Here is a 15,042-nt window from a genome sequence, read left to right as displayed (position 1 = left end):
GCTCTGAAGGGGGGAGGACAGTGCTCTGATGGGGGGGGGGGACAGTGCTCTGAAGGGGGGAGGACAGTGCTCTGATGGGGGGGGGAGGACAGTGCTCTGAAGGGGGGAGGACGGTGCTCTGATGGGGGGAGGACAGTGCTCTGATGGGGGGGAGGACAGTGCTCTGAAGGGGGGAGGACAGTGCTCTGAAGGGGGGAGGACAGTGCTCTGATGGGGGGGGGAGGACAGTGCTCTGAAGGGGGGAGGACAGTGCTCTGAAGGGGGGAGGACAGTGCTCTGAAGGGGGGAGGACAGTTCTCTGATGGGGGGGGAGGACAGTGCTCTGAAGGGGGGGGGGGACAGTGCTCTGAAGGGGGGGGGACAGTGCTCTATAGGGTAGAGGACAGTGCTCTGAAGGGGGGAGGACAGTGCTCTGAAGGGGGAGGGGGGTGAGGACAGTGCTCCGAAGAAGGACTGAAGACACTGGTGTGAAGGGATTGTGTTAGGGAGGGGCATGGGGCACTGAAGTGAAGGGGAACTGTGATGTGAGGGGGGACTGAGGACACTGATGTAGGAGTCTCCATAAAAGTACAGCAGAGGTAGATGCGTTTCAGCCGCAACAGCCTTGTTCACACACGTGAACAAAGCCATTGCGGCTGAAACACGTCTACCTCTGCTGTACTTTTATCTTTTATGGAGATGCAATAAATTTGGACTGATTTAAAGAGCATGTATGGAGTTGTGGATTGTCCATCATCTATTCATCACATGTTCCCTATACCTAGAAGTACCAAGTATTTTGCAATGACTACCATAGAAGAAGAAAGAGTGCCAGGAAAGCACTGGAGGGGAGAGTATAAAGTGGTTGGGGTGTTAGCTTTACACAAACACTGTCTATTTATCCTGACTGTATAAGATGATAGCGTCTCTTTAAGATAAGAAATGCCAGTGTGTACCATGTATACCGCAATAACAAGGAGTGGACATAATGGAGTCTGCAAAGGTTTAGCCTGATCATTTGAATTGCATGACTTTGGTCCAAGCACATATTTTTTCATTTCTATTACAGACCATTTTGTTTGCAGATACTCACTGATCTCTGTACACGCTATGGCAGACAAAGCCTTCTCCCCTCCAGATTTAAATATAGCAGACACTGTAACCAAGTATGTTGTATTTGATTTTAAGCCTTCTATAATGGTAGTGTTGAATCGGCCATCCACGTGGACTTTCTGCACAGAATTGCTGGGTAATGGTCCATACTGGACTTCATAGCCAATGACACTGTCCAGATGAGGGCCCCAGCTTACTCGGAAACTGTGTGCCGTGGGATCAGATATCAAAATCTGAGCTGGCCCAAGTTGTTCTGGAAAAGAAGTAACATCAGATTATTAGCCCCTGTCCTGGGTACCAGATATTTCACATTATACCCTAAGTATCTCAACACAACCTATAATGTAAAGTGCATCTAAAGGCAAAGCTTTTTTTTTTTCCCCATTTTGGATGGTATCATAGAGTTCACCAGAACAAAAAAAAATGTCCCTTTTGCAGGTTTATGCCATAATGTGCTCGTATGTACTGCATAGCACATTATGACTTACATCTTAGCTGTCAAACGGAGCCTGCCAGCACTGTACTGTCACTGCTACCGCTGCTCCTAGGGCTTCCATCCTCACCCGCTCTTCCTTCTGGGTTCCATCTCTTCAGCCCCTTGAATGGCCCAGCCATGAGGACTTCGCTCGCAGCGGGAGCACAGGAGTCACATTACCACAGCACAGACAGGGTACCGTAAATGTGATCTGAACTGCGCATGTGCGGCTCAGATCACATTGCCGCTGACAGACCGGGAGAAGCATTTATGACTGAAGAAACCACCAGAATCTATAAAAACACTGCCTGTCAGCGGTTTTAAAAAAATTTACATGAATATCACTTTAAAACCCATGTGAAGTTGCCAATTGCTGCCTGTGTCCCCACTCAGGTGATTCAGCTTCTCTTTGTCCGGGTGACCACTGTCACTGGAAATGAAAAGTAGGAAAATCCAAAATTTTGAGTTGTCAGAAGAACAAAATAGAAGGTAAACTACACATTTCAGGTAAAACTGTCTAAGAGGGCATTTCCCAAATGAAAAATCAAAAACTGACATTTCCCACACATTCCAAAATGGAAAAAAAAGTTTTGGTTTTAGATATACTTTAAGGCAGAACTCCAGACAAAAATACTAGATAGGATCCAGAGATTACACCGGTTTTTTTTTCTGCCACTAGATGTCCTCAGTCTGATGGGCAGTATAATTTAACCCACTTCCTCTGAGTCCAGGCTGTCTGGGAGCTGCCCCAGCCTGTCACTGGACAGTGAAAGGAGAAGCAGCATTCTGATGAGCTCATCTTTCTGTCAGTTTTTCCTCCTATCAGCATGCTTCTTGTCAGAACATCAACCAATTAATGCCTTGTGCTGCTTCTTTCTTTCACAGTCCAGCCCTGCTGTACAGATGCTGCAGGGGTGTGACCATGAGTTAGCACCAAAGATTCTGAATAAAAACTATGCCAACTGCTTTACACACTTCTGTATAGCTAGCAAACATTTGCATTCAAACAGGAAATCTTGGTTTACATATATTGCTTTGAGTAAGTATTTGTCATTTTACACAGCGGAGTAGGGACTAGCTACAGAGGGATCACTTTGATGCAGTTGACCAGCTTGAACATGTAGTGCAATATATGCAAACCCAAGAATCCCTGTTTTAATGCAAACATTTGCTAGGGATATGTAAAGGTGTATAGCAGTGTGCACAGTGTTCATTCAGAATCTTTACAGAGGCTGATACCACGTCAAATTCCGATACTTACAGTACTTGATTTACGAAAAAAAAATTTAATGATGTATTAATTATTGTAGCCTAGAATTCAGCTTTAATGTTAAAACTGCTTTTAGATCTTGTAATTTTTCATTGAATAGGGCTGAGGATGTTTCTTTATATGGACTGGCTACTGGTAGTGGCTTGTAATGCCTGTACACATGGACAGAGTATTCAGAACATGATGATGTATCTTGCAGGTGACACTATGGGGGTCATTTTATAAAACATGAGTTGGATGAATGTCACAAGCATTTGTCCAGGTTGCACAATATTTTCCCATAGTTTTTTCTTAATATGACTTTCTTTGATTGTCAGCTCCATCTAGTGGCCAAAATACGGTATATTTTTCTGAAATACTTCAGTCAGAAAATATCCTGAATTTTTGCCACTAGATGGAGCTGATGATCATAGAAAGTCATAGTATTAGAGAAAATATGGGGAAAATTTGTGCAGCCTGGACAAATACTGGTGACTGGTCTCCTAAAATCTAAGGGTTGCCTGTTCAATGTTCACCATAGGAGAAATTACCTGGAAGAGTTGCAATCTGGATGGACTGTGGAGGGACATATTGAACATTAGCTTCAGAATGCAGCGTAGCCTGGTATTTGGTGTCTGGGTTTAGATTGCTAATCAGCACGGTGGTCTCATCAGCAGTCAACATTTTCCTCAATTTCCTTTGTGGATCCGATACCAGACCATACTCCAGAACATAGGGACCTCTGTCTGTGGTCAGCCTTGACCAGGTGAGTCGAAAACTTAACGTTGAGATGTCCCAGGCATGAAGGTTTCTCTTTTGTATCAGTTCTGTGAATGCGAGGAGGTCTTATGTCAGTAAATAGTGTTTGCAGCTAAAATGGCCAAACTCTCTTATAAAAAAAAAAAACAGTAATTCAATCTATTAAAAAACATTTTCACGACATCCCATAATGCAAAAATGTGCACACATTTTGTGGTTGTTCCTTAAAGTGGTTGTAAAGGCAGGTTTTTTATCTTAATGTATTCTATTCATTAAGATAAAAAAGCCTTCTGTGTGCAGCAACCCCCCTCAGCCCCCCTAATACTTACCTGAGGTCCCTCTCTGTCCAGCGATGTCCACGAGTGTCTCAGCCATCCGAGATTTTCCCTCCTGATTGGCTGAGACACAGCAGCGACGTCATTGGCTGCCACTGCTGTCAATCAAAGTCCGCTAGCCAATCAGCGGAGAGAGGGGATGGGCCTGGGTCAGGACTCCGTGTCTGAATGGACAAAGGGGGCTGTGACTCAGATCGGGTGCCCCCATAGCAAGCTGCTTGCTGTGGGAGCACTGAACAGGAAGGATGGGCCAGGATCACAGAAGAGGGACCCGAGAAGAGGAGGATCCGGGCTGCTCTGTGCAAATCCACTGCAACAGAGCAGGTAAGTATATCATGTTTGTTATTTTAACAGGGAAAATAATGAGACTTTACAATCACTTTAATTTGTAAGAGCCCTAAAAAAAGCTGAGCTCCCATGGTGCACTTGGAGATTTTCCTGCTCTGTACAAGTGATGCTGCCAGTTGGTATGCTGTAATAGAGTCAGATATACTGTAGAATATAAAGGTGTCTGTCACTGGGCTTGCTTATAAGCATCACTCCTATTACAAGGATATGATTACCATTATTTCCGGGATAACACTAGCAGTACATTGATTTCATTGGCAGGTCTGAGTTCATCTCTTTTACCTTAGCTTACCGCCCTAAGCCCTTTTGCATCACTTCAAGGAGGTCTTTATGCCTGGAGGCAGGAGGGATCGGCTGATTTTGTGACCACTGTGATTGGCTGTCACAGTGATCACATGATTGGGAGCCAGTCCTGCTGGCTCCCAATTATTAGTAGAGACTAAGAAGCTGTCTTGGACAGTTTGGTCACTGTGCTGGGTAGGGTTGCCACCTGTACAGTTTTCTCCCGGACAGTCCGGTTTTTGAATGATGTGTTTGGGTTTACTTCTGCCCCAGACCCGGACACATCATTCACACGGACTGCACCAAGAGTGACATGTCTCCCCTCTCCCTGACAGCAGCTTGGTTCAGCAGAGCAGAGTGTCAGTGTATCAAAGCTCCTCCCCTCCTCCTCCCTCTCCGTTCTGTACACACACGAGGAGGAGGGGGGAACAGGGACGTGCTGATCTCAGGTCTGTAGAAAGTTTTTATTATGTTCTTTAGATGGAGCAGGGAGGGGGAGAGAGCAGGTGGAAAGGAGGACAAGGTAGAAAATATGTGGAGAGATCGAGGGGTTAGGAGGATATGTGCTGGGGGGCTTTGGCAGGGGGAAGATATGCTGGAAGTGTGGATTGGATTTGAAATCTGACAACCCCTCCTTGCACTATCTCTCTTCCTTCACAAATCACCCCTCCAGCACATATTCGACCCCCCACCCCTCCCCCTTGCACTGGCCCTCTTCTCTCACAAAAGCGCCCCCCCCAGCACATATCTGACCCCCTCAAGCGTCCCAGCACATATGGGCACAGGCTGCATATGATGGGCACAGAGGCTGTATGATTGGCACAGAGGCTGCATATGATGGGCACAGTGGCTGTATGATTGGCACAGAGGCTGCATATGATGGGCACAGAGGCTGCATATGATGGGCACAGAGGCTGCATATGATGGGCACAATGGCTGCATATAATGGGCACAGTGGCTGTATGATGGGCACAGAGGCTGCGTATGATGGGCACTGAGGCTGTATGTTTAGCACAGAGGCTGCGTATGATGGGCACAGTGGCTGTATAATAGGCACAGAGGCTGCATATGATGGGCACAGAGGCTGCATATGATGGGCACAGTGGCTGCATTTTATGGGCACAGTGGCTGCATATGATGGGCACAGTGGCTTCATTTGATGGGCAGAATGGCTGCATTTGATAGGGCACAGTGAGGCTTCAATTGATTTTTTTTTTTTCAAAATTTTTCAGTTTGTTTGCGACCCCCCCAAAAATTTTGAGCACCAGCCGCCCCTGCCCCCAGCACATATCTAACCCTCTCCACCCCCTGCTAGCACTAGCCCTCTCCCTGGACATATCTGACCCCTGCATTCCGTGCAGAACACTCACAATTCAGCCACGTGCACTGTTTGCTGCGGTGAGCATTACTACTCTCTTTCGGGCCACCAAAAGTGTCCCAGGTCTTTAACAAACTTATAGCGTATACCGCTGCTAAAGTGTTCGGGTTTGGCTTGAAGAAAAGGTGGCAACCCTAGTGCTGGGGGCATGCAGTGAGCATGCTTACAGCATAGAAAGCTCTACCACCCATCGGACACGTACTGTATATGCAGTGGCAGAGGGTGGGCTTTAACATTATGTGTTACGTTATGTGGGTGGCAAGAGGTTTTAAGAATAACATATCTTTTGGTGAGAAAAATAATCCCCTCTGGGTGATCTATGTACATTACAGAGATTTTAACAAATGTAGCAGATTCCTACCCTTTTTTGCTGTGAAGTAGTAGTTGTTTGTTTCACCATGTCCTTTGCAAACTGATTCTGAATGGGATGATCTGGTTCATTAAAATCAGCTGGTGCCACTTTCAGTGTTCTAATGAGAAAAGCTTTAGGGTCTGAATCCACCTTGAAGTATTTAACCCTTGTACCAAAACTGAAATTCAAAGGATGCCTAAAATATATGTCTTGTATCTTAGTGCAGGCTTCCTGGAAAATCAGTGAGTCAATCACACAGACAGGAAATTACATTTCTGGGGGCATTGTGTACATAAGAAAAGCCTCCAGGTAGCCATGTTGCATTGAATTTTAAAGAAAATTACAGCAGTTGCAGATTGAAAGGGAATTTGTTTTTTTTAGAGGATTAAATTACAATATGGCTTGTGCAGCATTTGTATATGCTATACTATATTTTTTTGTGTTTGCCATATTTTTTTCCATCAAAAGTGGACTTACTCAAAAAACATTTCTCCAAAAGTAACATTTCAGTTTTAGGTGGACGTGGGCTGACTTCTTATATCACTCTGGGACTTAGGCCTTAAAGTGTTACTAAACCCACAACAGTAAAATCAGTCTGTATATACAGTAAAGCATGCTTGTTATACTCACTATGGAACCTAAGGGGTGAATCCTTTGCATTGTGTATTAAGGCCGTTTGATCCTGTCTTCTCTAATCCTCCTCTTCTTCCACTGTCTCCAAAAAATTACCTGATATTTACAGGGCCACAAGATGGACTGCACATGCTCAGTTTGGTGTGTATTGCTAGAGTTTTTTTTTCCTTCTTGGGAGAGTGCATGTGATCAGCACAGGGCCAATCAGCATTGTCCAGACAGAGGGTCAGGGGAGAATGAAAACTCCTCCTACAAGCTTTACTAGGAACTGTTACAAGTCACAAGACTGCTATATACTGCTGATGAGAAAAGATATTCAGCAGTTTATATATACTAAAATAATTACATTTCTATGTTCTGTGTACTTTGGGAGACCAGATATAGTGAATGAAGGTTCTGGGTTTAGTAACACTTTAAATGGTTCTAAAGGCTGAATGTTTTTTACCTTCATGCATTCTATGCACTATGCAGCTCCTCTACAGCCCCCACAATACTTGCCCGATTGTGATCCAGTGATTTGCATGAGAGCGGCTGCTCTCCTGGGTCTCTGCCCCTGATTGTCTGAGAGACAGCCATTGGCTCCCACTATTGTCAATCACAGCTCACAGCCAGTGAGGAGGGAGCGGGGTGCTGGGCTGAACCCCATTCTGTGTGCCTAATGGACACATAGAGTGGGGTTCAGGAGCAAGCACACACAAGTGCCCCCATAGCAAGTAGCTTGCTATGGTGGGCACTTGGCAGAGGGCAGGAGCCAGGGGCATCGGCAGGGTAAGTATAACATGTTTATTATTATTATATGTTTATTATTTAAAAATAATACAAATACCTTTAATATCACTTATCCTTAGCTCTACCAGCCAGCCATAAAAGTAGATCTAAACCTTAACCACTTCCCGACCGCCTCACATACATATACGGCGGCAGAATGGCACCGCTGTGAAAACCGCCGTATAGGTACGTCGGCCCCTTTAAGAGCCATAGCAGCGCGCAGCGGGGGACCCAATACACGGGGCCAGCGGGTGCGATCGCCGCCAGCCACCCGCGATTACAGGTACGAGAGCCAGGATTTGTGTGTGTAAACACACAAATCCCTGTTCTGTCAGGGGACTGGAGACAGATCGTGTGTTCCTACTAAGTAGGAACAACAATATGTCTCCTCCCCCAGTCAGTCACACCCCTATACAGTTAGAATCACTCACGAAGGAACACAGTTAACCCCTTGATCGCCCCCTAGTGTTAACCCCTTCCCTGCCAGCGACATTTACACAGTAATCAGTGCATATTTATAGCACTGATCGCTGTATGAATGTCAATAGTCCCAAAAATGTGTCAAAAGTGTCCGATCTGTCAGCCGCAATGTCGCAGTACCACTAAAAATTGCAGATCACCGCCATTACTAGTAAAAAAAAATAATACAAAATGCCATAAATATTTCTCATAGTTTGTAAACGCTTTAACCAGGGCTTTTTTTCTGCCGGAACTCGGCGGAACACAGTTCCGGCACCTCTGACAGGCAGCCCTCTCTGCTCTGACCTGTCATGTATCTCACACTAGCGCTGAGATCTTCGGGTCCCAGCACAGCAACATACAGCTGCCAGTGTTGATTCAAGCAGCAGCTTCCGTTCCAGGGAGCAGAAAGCAGAGGAGCCCTGAAACTCCACCCCAAGTACAGTTCTCAATCTTCTGAAGCATAACACATGGACTGGAGCACTTGATCAGCAGTGGAAGAGGTGAGGGAGCTCTGAATAAAAAACGGGGGGGCCTCCAGAGTTCACAGTGAGAGGATAACTGTGAAAGAAGGGAAGGGGGGGTGGAAATTTGTCCAGAGAGGAGTACTGGGAAGGTAGCTTTGTACAGAGGTAAGAGCTGCAGAAGGCAGAGCTGTGGAGGGTCGGGGAGGTTGTGTAGAGGTGAGAGCTGTAGGGGAAGCTGGGGGCGCAGAGGTGGGTGGCAAAGGTGAGAGCTGTGGATTGGGGTGAGCTTTAGATCGGGGTGCAGAAGGGGAGCAGAGATAATATGGATGGAGGTGCAGAGGTGAGTTGTGGACTGGGGGTGTAAGCTGTAGTTAGTGGGGTGCAGACGTGAGATGTGTGATGGGGGGGGGGAAGGTGAGTTGTGGATAGGGGTGCAGAGTGGAGCTGTGGACAGGGAAAGAAGAGGTGAGCTGTGGATGAGGGTTGCAGAGGTTAGGTGTGGATCGGGGACACAGAGGTAAGCAAAGAGATAAGCAGAAGTGAGGATTTGATGATTACTTTTGGGGGAATACTTGAGGGGGAAGACCAGGGAAATTTGCTGGGGAACAGTAGGACCCCTTTCACACTGGGGCAGTGCAGGCTTTATTGGTAAAGTGCTAAAACTAGCGTCGCTTTACCGCTGTTACAGCAGCGCTTTGGCACCACTAGTGGGGTGCTTTTAACCACCAAGAAGGGGTTAAAAAGGGGTTAAAATAGACCATTTAGCGCTGCTTTCAAACCGCTTTTAAGTCGCATTGAAATTGTGGCCCATTCATTTCAATGGCAGGGGCGGTGGAGGAGGGTTGTATACACCCCTCCCCCACCGCCCCAAAGATGCTGCTTGCAGGACTTTTTTTTTCCTGTCCTGCAAGTGCACCACCCCAGTGTGAGAGCACTCGGACTTTCACACTGGGGCTGCAGAAGAGGCAGTTTACAATCGCCATTTTTAGAGAAAAAACGCCTATAAAGCGCCTCAGTGTGAAAGGGGTCTAAAGCATACAGAGTTAGTGACCAAGAGTATGTAATGTATGGCACAACATGCAGGGTCCAGTGGTGTGAATTTTGTAACACCTTGTACATTACATACTCAGAACCGCTATACTCTGTGTGCTGTGCTGTAGGTTACATACTGTATCTAAGGCCTCTGTATGGTACTCCTGAATGCTGTACTCTGTACAATGGGTTTTGCATTACATACCCCTGAGCCCTGCACTCTGTATGCTGGATATTATAAACTTTACCACTGCTCTCTGTGTGCTGGGCTCTATGTTACATATTCCTGACCCCTGCACTCTGTACACAGGGCTTTATGCTCCACGTTTCTGAGAACAAGGGACGCTTCGCATTGAATGTAAGTGCTATCCTGTTTGCTGTTTTTTTTTGTTTTTTTGCACCCTGTGTGATATGCACTGCTCACAATTGCACAATACACACTTCTGAACCGTATGTGTTATAAAGTTCTGAGTCATGTACTTTGTGTGTTACACATTCCTGAGCCATGTGTGATATGCAGTTTTAAGGCCTCACTAATTACAGTTATTTGACTCAACTGTACTTCTCTCCTCTAAGGAAGGTGTGTCTGGGGGTGGAGTTTGGGTGTGGTTTGGGGTGGGGTTTGGGCATGGTTGTGGGCGGGGATTTTTTTTTGAAAAAAAAAATTGGGGATATTATAGAAAAAAGTAAAAAATATTATGTTTTTTTCAAAATTGTCAGTGTTTTTGTTTATAGCACAACAAATAAAAACAGAAAGTGGTTACAAATAAGTGTAGGAGATCAGCAGCACTGAGATACCAAAAAGGATGAAAGAAGGGGGAAAGCATAAGTTTATGAAAAACAGAACCAAACTGATTATTGATAATTACCGTATTTTTCGAACTATAAGACGCACTCTTTCCCCCCAAAAATATGGGGAAAAATGTCTCTGCGTCTTATGGAGCGAATATACACCAGGTACTGCCCCCTGCCACCGCCGCCATGCTAGTACAGGAAGAGAGGCAGGAGAGCAGAGGACAGACATCCCAAGCCCTCACGAGCGCCGGGCGATCTCCCTGCTGGGCCTGACACTTTCTGAGACAGAAGACAGAGCAGTCCGAACGATGGCAATGGTAATGCTGCATTAATGGCACATGTCAGGCTGTGTTAATGGCAATGTTCAGGCTGCATTAATGGCAACGTTCAGGCTACAATAATGGCAATGTTCAGGCTGCATTAATGGCAATGGTCAGGCTGCATTTCTTTGGCACAGGTCAGGCTGCATTTCATGGGCACTGGTAAATATTTTAGTACACCATTTGGTTCGGAATATTTTTTTCTTGTTTTCCTAGGTGCGTCTTATGGTCAGGTGCATCTTATGGGGTGAAAAATATGGTAAACTACACAGTGATTTAGGAAATGAAATATCTTCCCATTTAGAGTTTAGATTTACTGAAAGCATTCGGGGATCAGCGCCTTGGGTAGCAGGGTTAGGGGAGGCAGTGCCAAGCCTCAACATTTACTACTTGTGATAACTTACTTCTTATTTTGTTGCCCTCTTTGTCCACCTCTGGACATCTTTTATTAAATGTAGTATGAGAAGTAGGGTTGCACCGATACTAAGCATTTGCACGAGTATCGGTACTTGTACAAATGCTCCGATACCTGAAACCAATACTTTCAGGCTCGGTTCTTTCATCCGTTAGCGGGATTCCCCTACTGACAACTGAAGTAAAAAAAAAAGACGGTAATGATCGGCTGTTAAGGAGCAGGGCCGCCGTGTCCTTCATAACCGATGACTCATTCAGCTGTCAGTGGGGTTCCCCTGTTGACAGCTCAAGTGTAAAAAAAAGTCCCGGCAATTGGAGCTGTCAAAAAGAAAAAAAAAAGGAGCCGGGCAATGTTGAAAAATAAACATGGTTTCTTTTTATCTATTGTGACAGACTCACCCAGGACAGAGGCTTTTGGAGGGGACTGAATGCTAGCCTCTTGCTTAGCGAATATGGGCCCTGGCATTTGAAGGAGCTACAAGCATTTAGGAAAATATTCTGTTATGTAATGCAAAAGGACATTATTAAGGAGGCCATGATGGTCTCTGCATGCTTGGGACTCATATAGCAGATGTATGTGAAAGGAATGCTGATTAATGAGATCTGGAAAGCCCTGGGTCTCCTGTTGTCTACTAGTGTGGCTTCTAAGAGTATTTCACCCATTGTTGTTTGTGCTAATTAACCTTGCTATTGTATGAAGGAGTTCTGTGTTGATATTTATGATAATGTGTATTGTATAGTCGGTGATCTAGGAGATGTGAAGTCTACCCTGAGGGGTCATATCTCTAAGTCACCTAGTCTGGGTAAATGATTTAGCAAACTAGCTCATGTAAATTAGGTTTCTGGTTACAGGTTTATTGTTAGAGTAATATGAGCAGGAGGGAGGAACCTCCTCTTTTACTGTATATAAGACTTGTATTTTGGTTCTAATAAAAGAGTCCATGTTCAGCAACTAAACAAGTATGGTCTTGTTTTGTGCTTGTGAGCGGTTGGAATATCTGATATCTATATTCAGACTGGGAGGAAGCGGTATATGATGAAAGCACTCAAGCGGAGTGTGGGATGTTTCGTTACATCTATCTTTCTGTTTATTCATTTACAGACCAAAGGGATGAACTTCGATCTGCAGATGAAGTCAGTTTAACCACTTCACGCAAATCGCCGTACCTGTAGCTGCCATAACCCCCATATTTTCAGGAATGGCGTGTGGTCTCTGTAGCGGATTCGCCACAAGATCACTTTTATCGGTGGCAGGAGAGGCCCCCCCCCCCCGGTGCGCTCTGGTTGTCTCCGCCGCTTACCGGAGCCGCCAGTAGCGGTGGAGATGATTGCGTCCATTCCCCTCACTGCCTGGATGCCAAGTGAGGGAAAGATGGCCCCCACTCGGCTCCATTACATTGGAGGGTGGAAGCGATGTCAAACGTCACTTCCGCCCAATACCCTTACAGGGGAAATTATTTTTTTTTTAAATGACATTTTTTATTTTTTTGCATTTTTGTGTAAATATGAGATCTGAGGTCTTTTTGACACCAGATCTCACATTTAAGAGGTCCTGTAATGCTTTTTTTCTATTACAAGGGATGTTTATATTCCTTGTAAAAGGAATAAAAGTGACCCAAATATTTTTTTTTTTAAAGAACAGTGTAAAAAAATAAAATAAAAGGTAAACCCTCCGAGTTCGCACACAGAAGCGAACGCATATATAAGTCGCGCCCGCATATGAAAACAGTGTTCAAACCACACATTTGAGGTATTGCCGCGATCATTAGAGCGAGAGCAATAATTCTAGCACAAGACCTCCTCTGTAACTAAAAACTGGTAACCTGTAGAAATTTTTAAACATCGCCAATGGAGATTTTTAAGTTTCTCGCCATTCCACAGGAAGGCGCAATTTTGAAGCGTGACATCTAGGGTATCAATTTACTCAGCGCAACATTATCCTTGAAAATATAGAAAGAAATTGGGCTAACTTTACTGTTTTCTTATTTTTTAACTCAAAAAAGTGTATTTTTTCCCAAAAAATTGTGCTTGTAAGACCACTGCGCAAATATGGTATGACATAAAGTATTGCAATGACCGCCATTTTATTCTCTAGGGTGTCTGAAAAAATATATATATAATGTTTGCGGGTTCTAAGTAATTTTCTAGCAAAAAAAAAAATTTTAACTTGTAAACAACAAATTTCAAAACAAGGCTTGGGGCTGAAGTGGTTAAAACTACCTATTTGTTTTATTAAATTGTACCCCTTTCTAAACCTTAATTTACTCTAATCAGCCTTTATTAACTCCTTATTCTCATTCTCCATTTAATTACTATTTTCCTGCTGATTTTTTTTGTTCACTTCTATTTTATAAACGATTAATAATTTAAACTTTTTTTTGTTTTCTTTGTTCGTTAATATTTTTTCACCTTTAACATATATTTACATATGTCACATTGAAAAAAGTGCAAAAAAAATGTATTTCATTTGTAAATAACTTTTCAATGCTTTGAACGGTTGCGAGTACTAAAAGAAAGTATCGGTACTCGTTTAAAAAATGGTATTGGTGCATCCCTAATGAGAATTGATGGGGAAGGTGGTACAGAGCTAAGAGTAAGTCAGGAGACTCTCTATAATTCATGAAATATTATTTCTTGTTTGATGGTCTGTGCAGTTGAAAGGTAGATTTGCACATAAACCAGTTATGAAAGAGACTGTGCCCGCTTGGCATTAGTACACCAGGAACCAATGACTAGTTTGTTTTTGTAACCTATCACCCTACTCTACCAGCTTTTTGGTTCTAGGTGTATGGACTCAGTGAACTGTAGGTATGATTCCACCTACAAAATGTGCAAAGTAACAGTGAGGACCCAATTAGGTGATGTTATACATGGGAACATAGTACTAATAATAACATGATATACATATGAGTGGCTGTGGTCTTCCCCAGGCTGCCTTCAGGCACTAGGTCACTGACTATGGTGGCAATAAAGCTAGTTCATTCCTGAGACACAATGATAAATTAGGATTACCTGGGAGAGTGGTGACCTGGATAGTCTGTGATTGGGTAGTGGACTCCCTGGATTCGGGGATGAAGGTCACCTTGTAGGTAGTGCTTGGAGCCAAGTTACTGAACACCACACTAGACAGGTCTCCATATAATGTTTTCTGCACCTTCTTCCCTAGATCTGTCACTGGCGCGTACTCTATTACATAGTTTCCTGTATCTCCAGATAATCGCGACCAGGCCATTTGGAAACTTGTCGATGTTTTATCCTTAATATGGAGATTCCTTGCAAGGATCAGATCTAGAAAAAAAAAGATTCTGATGTAATTAGGCTTTTTTTCAGCAGGCTGGAAAAAATAAATAAATAACAGCTTCCTCTATACACACAAATGAAGTATGTGGAATCCCTTACCAACATTGCATTCTGACAGTTGCACTCAGTTGCTGTAGCTGCTGATTGAGAAAAAATGTCCCTTCATCAGAACTTCTGTAGAACAGCAACCACCACACACTGATCAAAATGTGGCTATTCCTTGTTGGACTCACCACATTTTATTCAGTGTATAGCCAGCTTAACGTCAACATAGAGCTGACAAGTAAAAGCGTCTCAAACTTACATGCCAAGTATATATTATTACAGGTACGGTATATAGTGCTAACAATTTATGTTGTGCTTTACATATTATACATTCACATCAGTCCCTGCCCTCCAGGAGCTTACAATCTAAGGCCCCTACCTCACATTCATACATACACATACTAGGGTCAGTTTAGACAGAGACATACTAGGGTCAATTTAGACAAGAGCAAATTAACCTACCAGCATGACTTTAGAGTATGGAAGGAAACCAGAGTACCCGAAACAAACCCATACATGCCGCTGTGCTCACCTGTCAG

General features: G+C 44.2%; 1 protein-coding gene across 2 annotated transcripts in view; it reads right to left on the bottom strand.

Annotated features, from left to right (window-relative positions):
- VWA1 (von Willebrand factor A domain containing 1) overlaps positions 1-15,042 on the bottom strand; it is a 212,419-nt gene that overhangs the window by 18,768 nt on the left and 178,609 nt on the right. Inside the window, exons 12-14 of one of the 2 annotated variants that reach the window (XM_073602888.1) lie at positions 14,171-14,446; positions 3,368-3,643; positions 1,073-1,345 (exon numbers count right to left, since the gene is read on the bottom strand). In XM_073602888.1, the coding sequence (XP_073458989.1) occupies positions 1,073-1,345; positions 3,368-3,643; positions 14,171-14,446 (825 nt within the window). The remainder of the gene's footprint in view (positions 1-1,072; positions 1,346-3,367; positions 3,644-14,170; positions 14,447-15,042) is intronic. The other variant, XM_073602889.1, reaches the window with a different exon arrangement.

The sequence above is a fragment of the Aquarana catesbeiana genome, linkage group LG10 (genome assembly GCF_042186555.1).
Source record: "Aquarana catesbeiana isolate 2022-GZ linkage group LG10, ASM4218655v1, whole genome shotgun sequence".
In the NCBI taxonomy this organism is placed as follows: domain Eukaryota; kingdom Metazoa; phylum Chordata; class Amphibia; order Anura; family Ranidae; genus Aquarana; species Aquarana catesbeiana.
Note: the sequence above shows the minus strand (reverse complement) of the source record. Positions and strands in the feature narration are given on the sequence as shown.